Raw genomic sequence first — 13933 nt, forward strand, 5'->3', positions numbered from 1 at the left:
GGGGGGGGTGAGGCAGACGGGGAAGGGAGGGAGCGAAGAGCCGCGGGCCCGCCTCGGCTGTACAAAAGTGTTTTGGGTGAGGAGGACAGAACAAGACCCGGCTCCACAAACCGTGACGAAGCCCCAGGGTAGTAAACGTTCCCGTAGATCTCGCAGGTAGAAGAAGAGGGGCTCCGGGGGACTCACGGAGCAGGCCCCGGTCGGCGCTTGGACTACATTTCCCAGCAGCCTCCACACCGAGGGTCGGCCCTTTGCCGGGGGTCGTGGGGGGGATGCTCGCAGAAAGGCGGCCGTTTCGGCAGGGACGGGAGACCAGGTGAGGAGGCGGTGGGTGACGGCGTCCCGGGGTCCGAGTTCACCGAGACGGTTGAGTCGGGAAGACGGGGCAATGGAAGGGGCAGACCGGGGCTTTGTTTACCTTTATCCGACATGGCTTCCCCCACGGGCTGCAGGATGTGTTTCCCACTGGGCCCGTCCACTTGCTGCGATATTTGTGGGGGGGTGCCCCGTTAGCGAGGCGACAATCGGGGCCCCAGATCACAGCTGCGGGCCCGTTTCCGACGGCACCGCACCGGGGAGGACCGAGGGACGAGCCGCAGAGGGCTCGGGCCTGTCCGGGCGGCTGCGGGGGACGCTGCGAGCGGGGCCGGTCCCCCCCCGCTCTCCTCGCGGGCCCGTTGGTTCGCGCCAGCGCCTTTTAAGGGCACCGTGGGGCGAACGGAGCGCTCAGAGCTGCTCCGGCCGCGGCCCTGGGAGCCGGAGGAGCCGCGGTAGGTAGCGGAGGGAGGGCAGGTGGCGGTGCTGGGGCCTCGGGGCGGGCGCCGCGGCCGTGCGTCCCTCCGTGCCTCCCCCTTCCCCCGTGCAGCCGCCGGTGCCGCCCGCCGAGCCTCGCAGGCCGCCTCGGCGGGAGGGCACGGGACCCGGTGGGGGAGGGGGGCGGCGGGGTGGGTGCCCGTCCCAAGACCCTCCCCATCCTCTGCGTCCCGAGTTCGCTTCCCGCGGTCATGTGGGGGAGCCCGCATGGAAGGAGGAGAGCGGCTGTCTTCCCCCCCACACACCCCGAGCAGACCCCGGAGTGCCCACCACCCCACCCCACCCCCGCTCGGGGGGGGGAGCAGTGGGATGCCCCATGCCCCACCCCGCGGGGACAGGCAGGGCAACCGAGGGGAGAGGTTGAGGATTAGAGGGGGCCCAGCCGTTTGCTTTTCCGTCGTCGTGGTGGTGGTGGTGTGGGGGGGATGGGTGCACCCCACTTGTCACCCCTGCCTTCGCCAGAGCCATATGGGAGGAGAGCCGTCGGGTACCCACTCGCCTTCTCCCTGCACCTCCCCGCCTCGCTCTTGTTTTCCTGCCGTTTCTCCCAGCGGCTTGGGACTGGGACCTTGGGGGTGGTGGGGGTGGTGGTGGAGAATGCCCCCAGGGGCATGTGTGACTTTCTTTTCCTCTGGCCTGCCTAGACCCTGGCTTGTCCAGGCTTCAGCCCAGCCTCGGGGTCCCTGAAACACAGCTGTCAGGGGTTACTCTCATCCAGTAGGCATTGGGGGTCCAGACGTTACCTTAGGGGGCTTGTCGCCGAGGGAGAGCCCGGCTTGAGAGTTAGGCCTGGCGGGGTTGCTGGGAGGGCCGAGCGGCCTGCTGCCCAGGGAAGGGTTTGAGCCTGCTGCCAGCGATGTTAAGCGGAGAAGTTTTAACTTGTTCTAGTGAAATGTTGAGGGCTGTCTACCCGTCAGATACCACAAAATGGAAGGGGACGAAGGCCGCCAGAGAGGCCTCCTCACACTTTTTTTTTTTTTCTTAAATGTCTGCTTGGGAACGGAGGCCCCTTGCCGAGCTGGTTTGCCTTCTTTTGTGTCCTGGTTTGATTCCGTATGGCTTTCGTTCTGTTCCCCCTCTCAGCCTGGCCTGTTTTAGGAAACTCAGGCAGAGAGTATCAGTTGCGTGGCGGTAGTTGCATTGTTCCAATTACCGCTGTGTGTGGCCGCATCCCAACAAATTAAAATGCAGAAAAATAGAAAATCACTCTCTTCAGCTGCTCCTAGAGAGGGCTGGGAGTTTGCCGTTTGTCCAAATGCCTCGTGAAAGGCTTGCAAGTTTTTTCACGCCCTGCTCCTCATAGCTGGTCAACCTGGGGTCTCTAGGGCAAAACTTGGGTTCCCCTGTTGATTTTTGAGGGCAGAGTTAAGGAAGGTAGGAGCAGAAGTGATTCCCGCTTTAGCTTCTCCCACCAGAACACGGGGGAAGCAGCTGAAGGGAGTTCTCAGGAAGCTGAAACTTTGTTTGGAATGGTAGTAATAATTATGCATGGAAATGATAGTTACTAGCCTGATGATTGGCTTCTATACCTTTCTTCCAAAGAACTTCAAATATATCCCGGGGTGCTTTCTTGTGCTGAGGTGATACCCTCTTTTTTTTTCTTAACAAGGGGTGGTCTTCTCCCCAAGGTCACAGACCACGGAGGAGCAGCCCAAGCCCTTAGGCTCTTCCTTGGTGACCTGGGGGGGGGGGATGACCTCCAGCCAGAGATAGACCCTATTGCTTTCTTTAATGATATCACCACTTCAGGCATGCCAAGGCTTTGCGTAGCAGCGAACAGGAGAGGTAAGAAACAAGAGCCTGTGTGAGCTCCCACTTTTATAGGCCAGTTGGCAAGGTATTATACAGTTTGATAGTTCATACAGTCTCATTCTTGAGATAGAATAAGATTGCTATACCCATTCTATGTATGGGTTAGCAGGAGTGTTAGGCGGTTAGCCAAAACTGTCTGAGCCAGTTGAATTAAGACTTGGTAGTGATGGTGGCCGCTTTCTCTCTCTCTTTTTTTTTTTTAAGCAGGGTTTGTAGCCCAGGCTGGCCTCTATGAGCTCCTATGTCTCTGCTGGGATCCCAGGTGTGTGGGGTCACTGGTTGATTGTTCTGTGCTCCAGGTACTCGATGGGTCTTTTACAGAAAAGGGAGAAGAAAAACGTTGTTGACCTCCCCCCTGAGCAAGCTGAGGCCCCTGAAGTAGTAAATGTGTGCGATTTTGAAGCTTGCTCTTTGACAAAATGTAGTTTGCTTCAGTCATAAGGAAGCATCTTGGTGGGATCATGAAAAAGAGAAAACCTGACTGAATGAAGTCATGGAGTTGTTTTCTATATCTGTAGAGTTGAAGTGTAATGGGAACCACTCTGACCATTCCTTCTCTCGTATAAGAGTACCCACAGTCTCTACGGACGTATCAGCTATTCAGGCCACAGGAGGACTCTGGATCCTCTTCTGAGCTGAAGCAGAAAGCCTTGCCTTGCTCCTCTCCCTGCACTAAGCCCCTGCGGTTTAGGAGAAGGTTCCTTTCTTGGCTTCTGGCTGTAAGATAGAGAGAATATTGCACTAATGTAGTATGGAGATAACCATTTGGGCATCTCTCTCATTTAAGCTGTTTTCTAAGTGGTGCTGATATTCTAGGTAGACACAACAGAGCATAGGCCATAGGCTTCAATTTGCCATCCCCGGTTTATTTTACTGGGTATCTAGAGTGCCAAGTTCAGTGTGTTTCTGAGGCTGTCCTTAGGCTTACCAGGAGAGTGCTATGATCAATTGGTGATGTCTGCCAGAGGTGTGGCATGGGGATGCTGTGGTATGTGTGCCATCTCTGCACCCAGTGCCTCTCTGGTGTTACTTGGGGCTGACCCCTCTGTAATCGGCAGAGTCGGCAGGCATGACGGGAGAGGGACGTCCCAATGGTGCTAGAACGGTGCTGCAGTGGCGGAAGACGGCTCGAGAGTGAGATCTGCAAGAACGACAGGGAAGACATCCATCATTTGCTCCAAAGTGTGCAAGTCAGATCCTGGGCAAAACATGATAACCCTGATCACTGAGCAGCTGCAGAAGCAGACCCTGGATGAGCTGAAATGCACACGCTTCAGCATCAGTCTGGTAAAAGACCAGTATCTCTGCTGCTTCATGATCTTCCCCTTTTTCCCAGAGGCTGTCCGTGGCTGTGATTTTGCCCTTGTTATGTGTTGTATGAAACGTGCTTGTACTGGGAAAGCCCCACTAATGGCTGAAAACCCAGCCCAAGAGGACAGGGCCAGGGACACTAACACTTGGGTGAAAGGGGCTTTGTAATATTTGAAGGGTGTGGATTGTTTTTCCCCAACTTTGGGGAGACGATAGAAAGAGGAGGACACAGGAATCTCTAATCCTGGTAGTCCATGAGTTATAGGAATAATGTATGAGGTCTCTCTAGAAATGTCCGTGCCATGAACCCAAATAATGATGGATAATCTCTCTCTCAGCCTTTGCCTGATCATGCAGACATATCCAACTGTGGGAACCCTTTCCAGCTTGTGTCTGGTAAGGAATCTGTGGTTTATATATGTATGTTTGTTTGTGCTTCTGTCGACACATTTCTTTGATTAGTTTTTAATAACTAGAACTGGTTAACCTACCTCTGGTTTTTGTGGTGGTCTTTTTGTTTTGTTTGTTTTGAGACATGGTCTCACTTTGTAGACCAGGCTAGCCTTGAACTCACAGAGATCTCCTGCCTCTTCCTCCAGAATGGTAGCGTTAAAGGTGTCCTGCCACCACACCAACTTGTTTGTTTTGTTTTGTTTTTAATCGTTTTTGTTTTTCTTGAGACGGGGTTCTCTGTGTAGCCCTGGATGTCCTGGAATTTGCTCTATAGACCGGGGTGTCCTTGAATATGGAGGTCCACGTGCCTCTGCCTCCCAAGTGTTGAGACTAAAAACATGTATCCCTGCTGCCACTGCCACCGGCACCAGCTTGTTTTTTTATTTGTTTTTTGTCAAGGCCACCTTCTGAGAGTGCTCTTTATCTCTGTCTTACTGTTTTGTAGGAAAATCATGTTTAGTTTGCTCTTTTTTGAGGCAGGATCTTGTAAGCCCAGGCTGACCTAGAACTCTTAAAAGTCTTGCTGTGGAGTGCTGGGTTACAGGTGTGAGCTTAGATCAGTTTAACTTTTCTGATGTTATTGCTTTGATGAGGTGATACATTTACATAGTTTAAAAATAGCAAGAATATTATTTTGATAAAAGCCATCGTCTCCTGTTTCCAATCCATTTAGCTCCTAGTTAGCTTCCAGTTCCTTCCTAAAAGCAACTTGTGAGAGCTGTGGCTCAGTAACAGGGCGTTTGGCCGGCATCTGTGAGGTTCTTCCTTTGCTGTTAAGAACTATGAATGGCATGGAGAGGCAACTCCTATTACTAGGGCTTTTACGTTTATTATATAAAATACATGCACATGTGTACTATAGTGTGTGGAGGTCAGAGGATGGTTTGTAGGCATCAGATCTCTCCCACCACATGTGTCTTGGGGATGAGTGAACTCAAGCAATCAGGCTTGGCCTGAATGAAGTACCTTTATCGTTTGAGCCATCTTGTGGACCTGTAAGTTTCTTGTTCTCTTTTTCACATGGGGTGCGGGGTACTGTGCCCATGAATGACCAGTGCGTGTGTGGAGGTAAGGGGACACCTCGCCTCAGGAGTCGGTTTTCTCTTTCTGCCATGAAGCTTCTAGAGATCCAGGATCCAACTCTAGTCATCAGCCTTTATCTGTTGAGCTTTCTTGCTTGGCCCTGCTGACTAGTTTCTTGTACACATACCCAACTAGAATTTTTCTTTCTTTCCTGGTAGTACTTTGGATTGAACCTTGGACTAAGACATTCTTTTTTTTTTTTTTTTTTTTTTTTTGGTTTTTCGAGACAGGGTTTCTCTGTAGCTTTGGAGGCTGTCCTGGAACTCACTTTGTAGACCAGGCTGGCCTTGAACTCACAGAGATCCGCCTGCCTCTGCCTCCCAAGTGCTGGGATTAAAGGCGTGCGCCACCAACGCCCGGCGGACTAAAACATTCTAAGTAAGCTCTCTGTTACAGCGCTGTGTAAGTGGGGCTTGTCTACCCCAGTCAACTCTGCCCCATCATCTGGCTCCCAAATAATAACACAGACGCTTTTTGGTTTTTTGAGACAGGGTTTCTCTGTGTAGCCCTGGCTGTCCCGGAACTCATTCTGCAGACCAGGCTGACCTTGAACTCACAGAGATCCGCCTGCCTCTGTCCCCTGATTGCTGGGATTAAAAGTGTGTACCATCGATGCCCAGTGAGACTTATTATGAAGTGTAAATACTCAGCTGATAGCTTTGACTTGTTACTAACTAGCTTGCATCTCAACCCACATTTCTTGTTTACGCTCTACCATGTGGCGGACTCTGACTGCACCCTTCCCAGTGTCCTCTTAGCCTGGCTGTCCTGCCTAGCCTCTTCCTGCCTAGCTATCCTCTTTATTAACAGTGAGAGCAACGCGTCTTCACAGTGTACAGAAGGCTTATTCCACAGCAGGACTGCATCTCCAACTCTTATTTTGTCTTGAACTTGCTCCGTAGTTGAGGCTGATGTTGGTTCCTAATCCTATGTCCTCATCTCCTGAGTGCTGGGATTACAGGTGTGTGCCACCATGCCCAGATTGCTTTTTTTTTTTAATCATTTTTTCTATGTCACAATGTCACAGACTGACCAACTTTGTGACCTCCTGCCTCAGCCTCTGGGATTACAGGTCTATGCTATGAGACATAACTCATAATTCCTAGCTTTTTAAAATTATACTTATGGAGGGGTGGGGTATGTGTATCATGGCCTGTGGTATTTGATTGGTCCTTTGCTTCTACTGTGTATAATCTCAGGAATGAACGCAGGTCACCGGACTTGGCAGCAAACTCCTTCATTCTCTGAGCTATCTTGTTAGCATCTGGATATCTATATACAAGTAAAGCAAGTATAAGTCTATCTGCATTGTTTTTTCCTGCTAGTCTGTGTTTCATCGTAGCTTAGTGCAGCTGAGTCCCTTTCCCTGGCTTTGCTGAGCGTCTTCCTGTTTCATGAACCTGCACTGGATGGGTCTGTGGTTTACCTAATCTCTGTCACGCAGATTGCAGTCTTCCAACTTTGGGGTGTGTGTGCGCATTACATATGCACGTGTGTATGTATGGATGCTGTTCATGTGCACCAAAGTCCCAGGAGGATGTCAGCTGCTCTGCTCTGTTCTTCACTCCTTTGACACAGCTTTCACTGAACCTGGAGGCAGGCTGGCAGGTGGCAGGCCTCAGTGATCCTCCTGCCTTCACCCTACAGACTTAGGTGGGGATGCCAGGCAGTTCGTGCTGGGATCTAAACTCTGGTTCTCATGCTTACACGGCAAGTGTTCTCACCTACTGGCCACCTCTCCAGACTCATTTCCTACTCCTTACAGAGAACTGTAGTGAATAACTTTGTCCCTAGGTCATTTTTAACGTGTGAGAAAACATCTGAAATGTAAATTCCTGTAGTATGAATTCATCTAAGGGCCTATGATCATGAGCATAAAAAGCCAGCCAGACGCTCTCTAACCCCGTGGCTGGGCTGCACACTCCTTCTCTGGACACCCAGCACGGGAGGTGAGTTGGCAGAAGCAGCTGCGCTCTTTCTCTTCAGCGCTTGTTGAAGCCTGGTGTTATGTCGTAAGGCCTGGGACCCTGCCTCAGCAGTTGACCAAAGGCTTGCTGTCATCAAGTCTGGTTTCATATACTTTGATTTGTGCCCCTTCTAGAGAATTCTTGAGAAAACTTGGAATTGGCCCATTGTCCTGTAGTGAGCTGTTTCCACCAAATCCATCTTACATGGGAAGGTAGAGGCAGTAGGATAAAAGGTGCTTGTGGCCAGCACTGGTTATATAGCAAGGCTGAGGCCAGTCTGGATTACGTGAGACCCTGTCTCAAAAAGAGTCTCAATTGGGGGTGGGGCTGGAAAGATGGTAACGTGCTTGCTTACCTTATGAGTGTTTGGATTTGTCAGGGTCCCCAGCATTCACAAAAAAGCAGTGAGTGGGCAGAGTGTCTAATTTCAGTGCCTGGAAAGGGAGAGGCAGGTTGGCCAGCCAGCCTATCCAAATTGATGAGTGACGGGTTCAATGAGAGTCCCTACCTCAAAAACACAAAAGTAAAAAAAGAGGAAGGGGGGCAGACGGGATAAAGTGCTGGATGGCCTGAGTTCATCCATAGGACCCACGTGATGGAAGGAAGATGACTTCCCCAAGTTGTCCTCTGGCTTTCACACACATGATGGTGGTGGTAGTGCACACGCACACATACACACACTCACGCCAAAAGTATGGTTTTAGTTGGAATGCAGTGAGTAAGGATCATTCCTTTTAGCCTGTTTCCTTTTCGTTTGGTTCCCTTATCTTTGGCAGACATAGGGAGTTTGCCTTATGTTATGTATTATGTAGCACAGGTTGGCCTCAAATTCAACATGTAATTATCAATTACTGTGAACTCATTTCCTGCTTCATCTTCAGAATTCTGGGATTGTAGGCCTGAGCCGCACTGCCAACTGGGTCCTCCAGTCTAGTTGACTAAAAGGTGTGGAGCTGGGCATGGTGGTCCATACCTTTAATGCCAGCACTCGGGAGGCAGAGATAGGTAGATCTCTGTGAGTTTGTCACCAGCCTGGTCTACCCTAGGAGTTTCAGGATAACCATGGCTGTATAGTGAGAACTAGTCTCAAATTGATAATGAGGGCCTAGGGGGAAGGGAACCAGAGTAGACACACAGACATAAAAGAACAAAAGACACAGGGAATCTTAGGGTGTCTCTAGCACAGGATCTGCCTCAGGCCCCACCAGCGCCTTCCTTGCCTTTCCTAGCGATAAAAGCAGTTGCTTAGCTGCTTGGTGACCTCCTCTAGATAGCACTGCCCTCCTTGGGAGTGGTAAAGGCTGAATCCTGTTTTGTTCATTTGATAGCTACATGCTTTGGAGCAGGTAAGGCTGCAGTCATTTTGAAAAGGGGTAATCACGGTACCTCCTTCATGGAGATGGTGCACAAGCTCTTGTCATGTCAGCTGTTGCTAACACTTTTATTATGGATGCCTTTCAGAAGGTGCTCCCTGGAGGGGCCTGCCCCACTGCTCCTGTGCCGAGTTCCAGGACAGCCTCAACTTCAGCTACCATCCCTCAGGCCTGAGCCTGCACCTCAGACCACCCAGTCGGGGAACGTCCCCGCAGGAGCAGCCCCTCTCCCCAGTACTAAGGCCTGAACCCCCAGACCCAGAGAAGCTTCCTGTGCCCCCCGCCCCTCCATCCAAGAGGCACTGCCGCTCCCTCTCGGTGCCTGTGGACCTGTCTCGCTGGCAGCCAGTGTGGCGGCCCGCCCCCTCCAAGCTGTGGACTCCCATCAAGCACCGGGGCAGTGCTGGAGGGGGTGGGTCGCAGGTGCCTCACCAGAGCCCCCCGAAGCGGGTCTCCAGCCTCAGGTTCCTCCAAGCTCCCAGTGCCTCTTCTCAATGTGCCCCAGCCCACAGACCCTACAGCCCTCCCTTCTTCAGCCTGGCCCTGGCCCAAGAGTCCTCTCAACCCTGCGCCGCCTCCCCTCAGAATGGTTCTTGGGAGAGTGATGCTGAGTCCCTGTCACCCTGCCCACCCCAGCGCCGCTTCTCCCTGTCACCCAGCCTGGGCCCACAAGCGAGCCGCTTCCTGCCCTCTGCTCGGAGTTCCCCTGCATCTTCCCCAGAGCTGCCCTGGAGACCTCGAGGTCTCCGCAACCTTCCCCGAAGCCGCTCGCAGCCTTGTGACCTGGATGCCCGCAAAACTGGGGTCAAGCGGCGCCATGAAGAGGACTCCCGGCGCCTACGGCCTTCCTTGGACTTTGACAAGATGAATCAGGTGAGCATAGACAGAGCGGGAAGACTGAGACACCTCCTACCTCCACCTTGTAGGCATCTCTGGGAGCTCTTCTCTAGTCCAGAGTTTTTTCTAGGACCATTCTGTCTTGCCTGAACTATCTGAGTTTTAACCTTTAAACTCTGCTGTCTGTCAGATTAGTCCTTGGTGTTCAAAGAGACTGAGACATTAAACCTTAGGCGGGTCTCTAAATGTCCTGCCAGAAGCACTTCTCTCAGGACTCAAAAGTCCTGTCGCCGTGCCTACTCCTGTCCCCGCACTTCACTGCCCCGTGACCCTTTGGAGGCTGACACAAGCTTAGCACACGCTTTTCTAAAGTCCTACTGAGAGCAGCTGCTGCGGATGGACTTGTCTACTTTTCCATATTTTTCTTTCTAGATCGCTTGGTCACAGGTCTCTGAGAATTTGTTCCTTTAGTCATCCAGCCATTCAGGAAGCATTCATGGCAAAGTCTATGTACTTGATTCTGCTCAGGCACTGGCAGAACAGAGAATGGCCAGATAAGCAGATGGTGTTGTTGACTTCATGGAGCTTATAAATGAGGTGGTTTTTGTTTTGTTTTGTTTTGTTTTGAATTAAGATCAGGTGTTTCGAAGGGCAGTGGCGGTGAACACCTTTAATCCCAGCACTTGAGAGGCAGAGGCTAGTGGATTTCTGTCTGGTCTATGGAACGAGTTCCAGGACAGCCTCCAAAGCTACACAGAGAAACCCTGCCTCGAAAAACCAAAACAAAACGAAAAGATAAGGTCTTTGTACTTATCCCACGTTGGCTTTAGCCTCCTGAGCTATGAGCCTTAAGGTCCCGTCACAACCCATCATCCTCAGATTCCACTCTTTTATGGTGCTTGTGAGTGAGCCTGTGTCCTTAGACATGCTATGCACGTACTCTGCCCCTGGTGGTCCTCAGCCCCAAGGCTGTGTGCTTTGTTGCGGGTTTGGTTTGGTTTTTTAAGCAGGGTCTCATTATTGTAGTCCAGAATCCACTATGTAGACCGAGCTAGCCTTGAAATCGGAGAGATCTGTCTGCCTCTGCCTCCCGAGTGCTGGGATTAAAGGTGGAAACTGTAGTTCTTTCCTCAGAGAATGTATATGTATACTAAATGGTCCAAATTTTATGATTTGGAACGTCACTCTAAAGCCTAGAATTTCTGCCTTCAAGTGTAATTGAGAGGGACACTTTTGCATTTATTTTTGGAGGGCCAGGAGATGAGACTTGGTGGTGAACAGCATGGATTTGATGCTAGCACCCACACAGTACAGCTCCCGTCCCAGGGGAGTCGATGTCCTCTCACGGCCTCCGCAGGCATTGTTCTGTGCACCTGTGCACAGATGCACCTGCGAGCAAAACACCCATATGCATAATCAATGGACAGTTTTTTAAATTTTAGGTTACTTTGGGAAATTAATATCTTTGTCTTTGTTGTTCGACAGAAACCATACTCAGGAGGTCTCTGTCTCCAAGAAACAGCTCGAGAAGGCAGCAGCATCTCTCCACCGTGGTTCATGGCCTGTAGCCCCCCACCCCTCTCTGCTTCCTGCAGTCCTGTTGAGGGCTCATCCCATGTGCTGAGTGAGAGCGAGGAGGAAGAAGAGGGGGCCGTGCGGTGGGGGCGGCAGGCTCTAAACAAGCGGACACTGTGCCAGCAGGACTTTGGGGACCTGGACCTGAACCTGATTGAGGAGAACTAAGGCTGAGAGGGTGCTTCCTGGGGCCACACAGACTGACTGTCTAATGGCTGCTAACGTGTCAAGGCCCCAAGGCTGAGGGCCCAGCCTGGGAAAGGGGGTGAGTGGAGGGCTCCGACTCAGGGCAGCCGAAGTCTTCTCGCTCCAGCAAGCTCGACCATGCCAAGAGACTGGCCGGGACAAGATAAACAGAGCTGGTGACGGGAGGGCAGCCCCAGAGCAGACCCTCCCCGTGGCGGCCCTGAGTGTGAGTATCCCTGCCACCGAGAGCAATGGGCAGGGAAGGAAGGGGTCTGCTGACCCCAGCTCGGGGAATCTCACTAGCCCCTTTGCTGCAAAGGGCACTTGTGTCTTAGAGTTTGGCCAGGGTGGGGGCGTTCAGTCAGCCTCCTTGGAGAAGTTGTGTGAGTGTGTGTGTGCATGGGCGTGTACTTGAGGAAAGGTGTGTTTGTGTAGCCTTAGGGAAGGAAGGCAGTTGCTCCTTTAACAGCAGAGCATCAGGATGCCCCCAGAATTTTTTGTTGTTGTTCTTTTTTTAAAATATGGCGTTGGGCTTGTTCAAGGTGTCAAGAGCAGAGGGGGTTTTTTTTTTTTTTTTTTTGGTCTTACTAGCTGTGGAGCCAGCTCTTAAGGTCACAGTGTCACTTGCTCTGCAGATGGCTCTTGTGACCTCAGTCCCACCCTCTCCCACTAGATAAATCTAGTATTGAGGGCTTGTAGGGAGGTCACATTCATTGTGTTGATCAGATTTTCTAAGCTGTACACAGCCTGCCTCTCCCTCGTTTTCTGAGTCGGTGCAAGCATGGGCAGCTGAGCCAGAGCTGAGGGTTCTCTCTTCTTCACCCAGGGATGCTTTCATGTTCTGATCTTTCAAGTCGGAGACAAAGTTGATCCCCAGAATATGTTGATGCAGACCTGTAGCTGGAGCAGTGACATTTAGTCCCCAGAAGGCCTTGAGCCCACCCCAGCACTGCCTTTTTGAAGCTGATTGTAGGGAAACTTACTCTTGCGAGATCTAGGCCCAGGCTCTTTCTGATCTGTGAGAAAGAGGAAGGGCATTCAGCATTTAATAGTTTGCTTGTCTTCCACTCTTGCCAGGAAATGTTTATTTGCCTCTAATTGGCCCTGAGAGACCGCAGAGAGGATTGGCTGGGGCTCCCTGAGGGACTGCAGAGAGGATTGGCTGGGGCTCACTGAGGGACCGGCTGGGGTGTAAAGCAAAGGCTATGAGAAGCAGCTGGGGGTTGGTTGTTGTTGGATTGAATTTCCTTCTGTGTTTTACCCACAATTCAGCCAGTGCAACAGGTCCCGATGGTAACGGACTTAAAGATTGCCGATACCTTGGTAGGGTTGGCACTAGTGTCACGCGTATAGAAGCCTGGGACTTTGTTTAGAGCACCCTGCATAACGGGAATTGGGCCTACCCTTCCAGTTTATGATAGTAAGGTCATCTATCTGCTCAATTTCCAGAGTGTCTTCAGGGGAGGTAGCCATGTCTTCTTGCGCCTGTGGCCCTCAGAGGTTCTACTTTTCCAGGGCTCCTCCCTATCTCCTGGCTAGTTACCACATGTTACCACTGGGCTACCAGTCTCTAAGGGCCTACGAGAGGCTCTCTTGAGAATCCAGGGAAACTGAGCCCAGGAGTTATCTATCCTCGGTTCATCCTTCCCTGGTTCTCCCTCTCTGGGCCATAATTTCCCTGGTGCCAGCTTCTTTTCCACCTGGGGCATCCTCACCCCTGGGCGCTCTGCTGCAGATGGCAGTGCCAGCCTCCGGTAGGTCACTGGCAGTGCCAATGGGGTCTGCAAGCCCTAAGTTTAAGTGAAGGCAGTGGTTCTGCCTCCATCCTGGCTTTTCCACCCTTAGGGAAGGAGGCCCACAGTTGTCATATTTTAATTCCATTCCTTTAAGTCTGGAATGTTAAACTAGGCAGAACTATCATCTTGCTTCCCAGTTTAAATGCCTCTGGCCCTGGAACAAGCCTTTTCAAGACGTGAATCATTTTGCTTACACAATAGATCTGTTCCAACAGTTCTGTGTAAACCAAACGCTATTTTTTAATGCATTTGGACTGCTGGCCATTTAAAAGCAGTCTATGATTGCTTCTTTTGTAAAGCGAGCAACCTCCCTCTACTTTAACTGGTTTCGTTGTCTGGGTTTTCACTTTTGGGCTTTCCCAGAGTGGAGCACACCTAGGGGCTTGTGGCTGGTGCTGTGTCGATGTCTGCATCTGCTGTGTGTGTGGTGTGGCTGGCCACTAGGTGAGTATTACTGCGTGTGAGTGAGGCCACTCCCAGGCTGATGCTCTCCTCCTGTGCCCGGTGACTGCCCGGTGGCAGCCCTAGCTGCCCTTCATTCCCTCCTGCTGCCAAAGTCCCTGTGCTAATGGGATTACAGAAACAAAAAGTGGAAAAAATTTTCGTAAACTTTGTTTTATATTAAAAAATTCCATAAGTCTGTGTGTGTTAAAACATGAGGTTCTGCCTCTGTGGCTGTGTTTGAAAAAAATAAAGTTTTATTAGAATAATCCATTTTCCCAAGCAA

General features: G+C 51.4%; 1 protein-coding gene across 3 annotated transcripts; it reads left to right on the top strand.

The window, feature by feature from the left end:
* Fam53c (family with sequence similarity 53 member C) lies at positions 1-13933 on the top strand. Of its 3 annotated transcripts, none has more exons than XM_013124602.3 (5): positions 1-316; positions 3684-3912; positions 4275-4332; positions 8901-9685; positions 11135-13933. In XM_013124602.3, the coding sequence occupies exons 2-5, from the start codon at positions 3835-3837 to the stop codon at positions 11390-11392; spliced, it is 1179 nt and encodes a 392-aa protein (XP_012980056.1). In that variant the 5' UTR covers positions 1-316; positions 3684-3834; the 3' UTR covers positions 11393-13933. The 3 variants fall into 3 exon arrangements, with proteins under 3 accessions (XP_012980056.1, XP_040614022.1, XP_005065349.1); XM_005065292.4 differs by lacking the exon at positions 1-316 and adding an exon at positions 650-770; XM_040758088.1 differs by lacking the exons at positions 1-316; positions 3684-3912; positions 4275-4332 and adding an exon at positions 374-770.

This window comes from Mesocricetus auratus, unplaced genomic scaffold, assembly GCF_017639785.1.
Source record: "Mesocricetus auratus isolate SY011 unplaced genomic scaffold, BCM_Maur_2.0 Super-Scaffold_100015, whole genome shotgun sequence".
NCBI classification, from domain to species: Eukaryota; Metazoa; Chordata; class Mammalia; order Rodentia; family Cricetidae; genus Mesocricetus; species Mesocricetus auratus.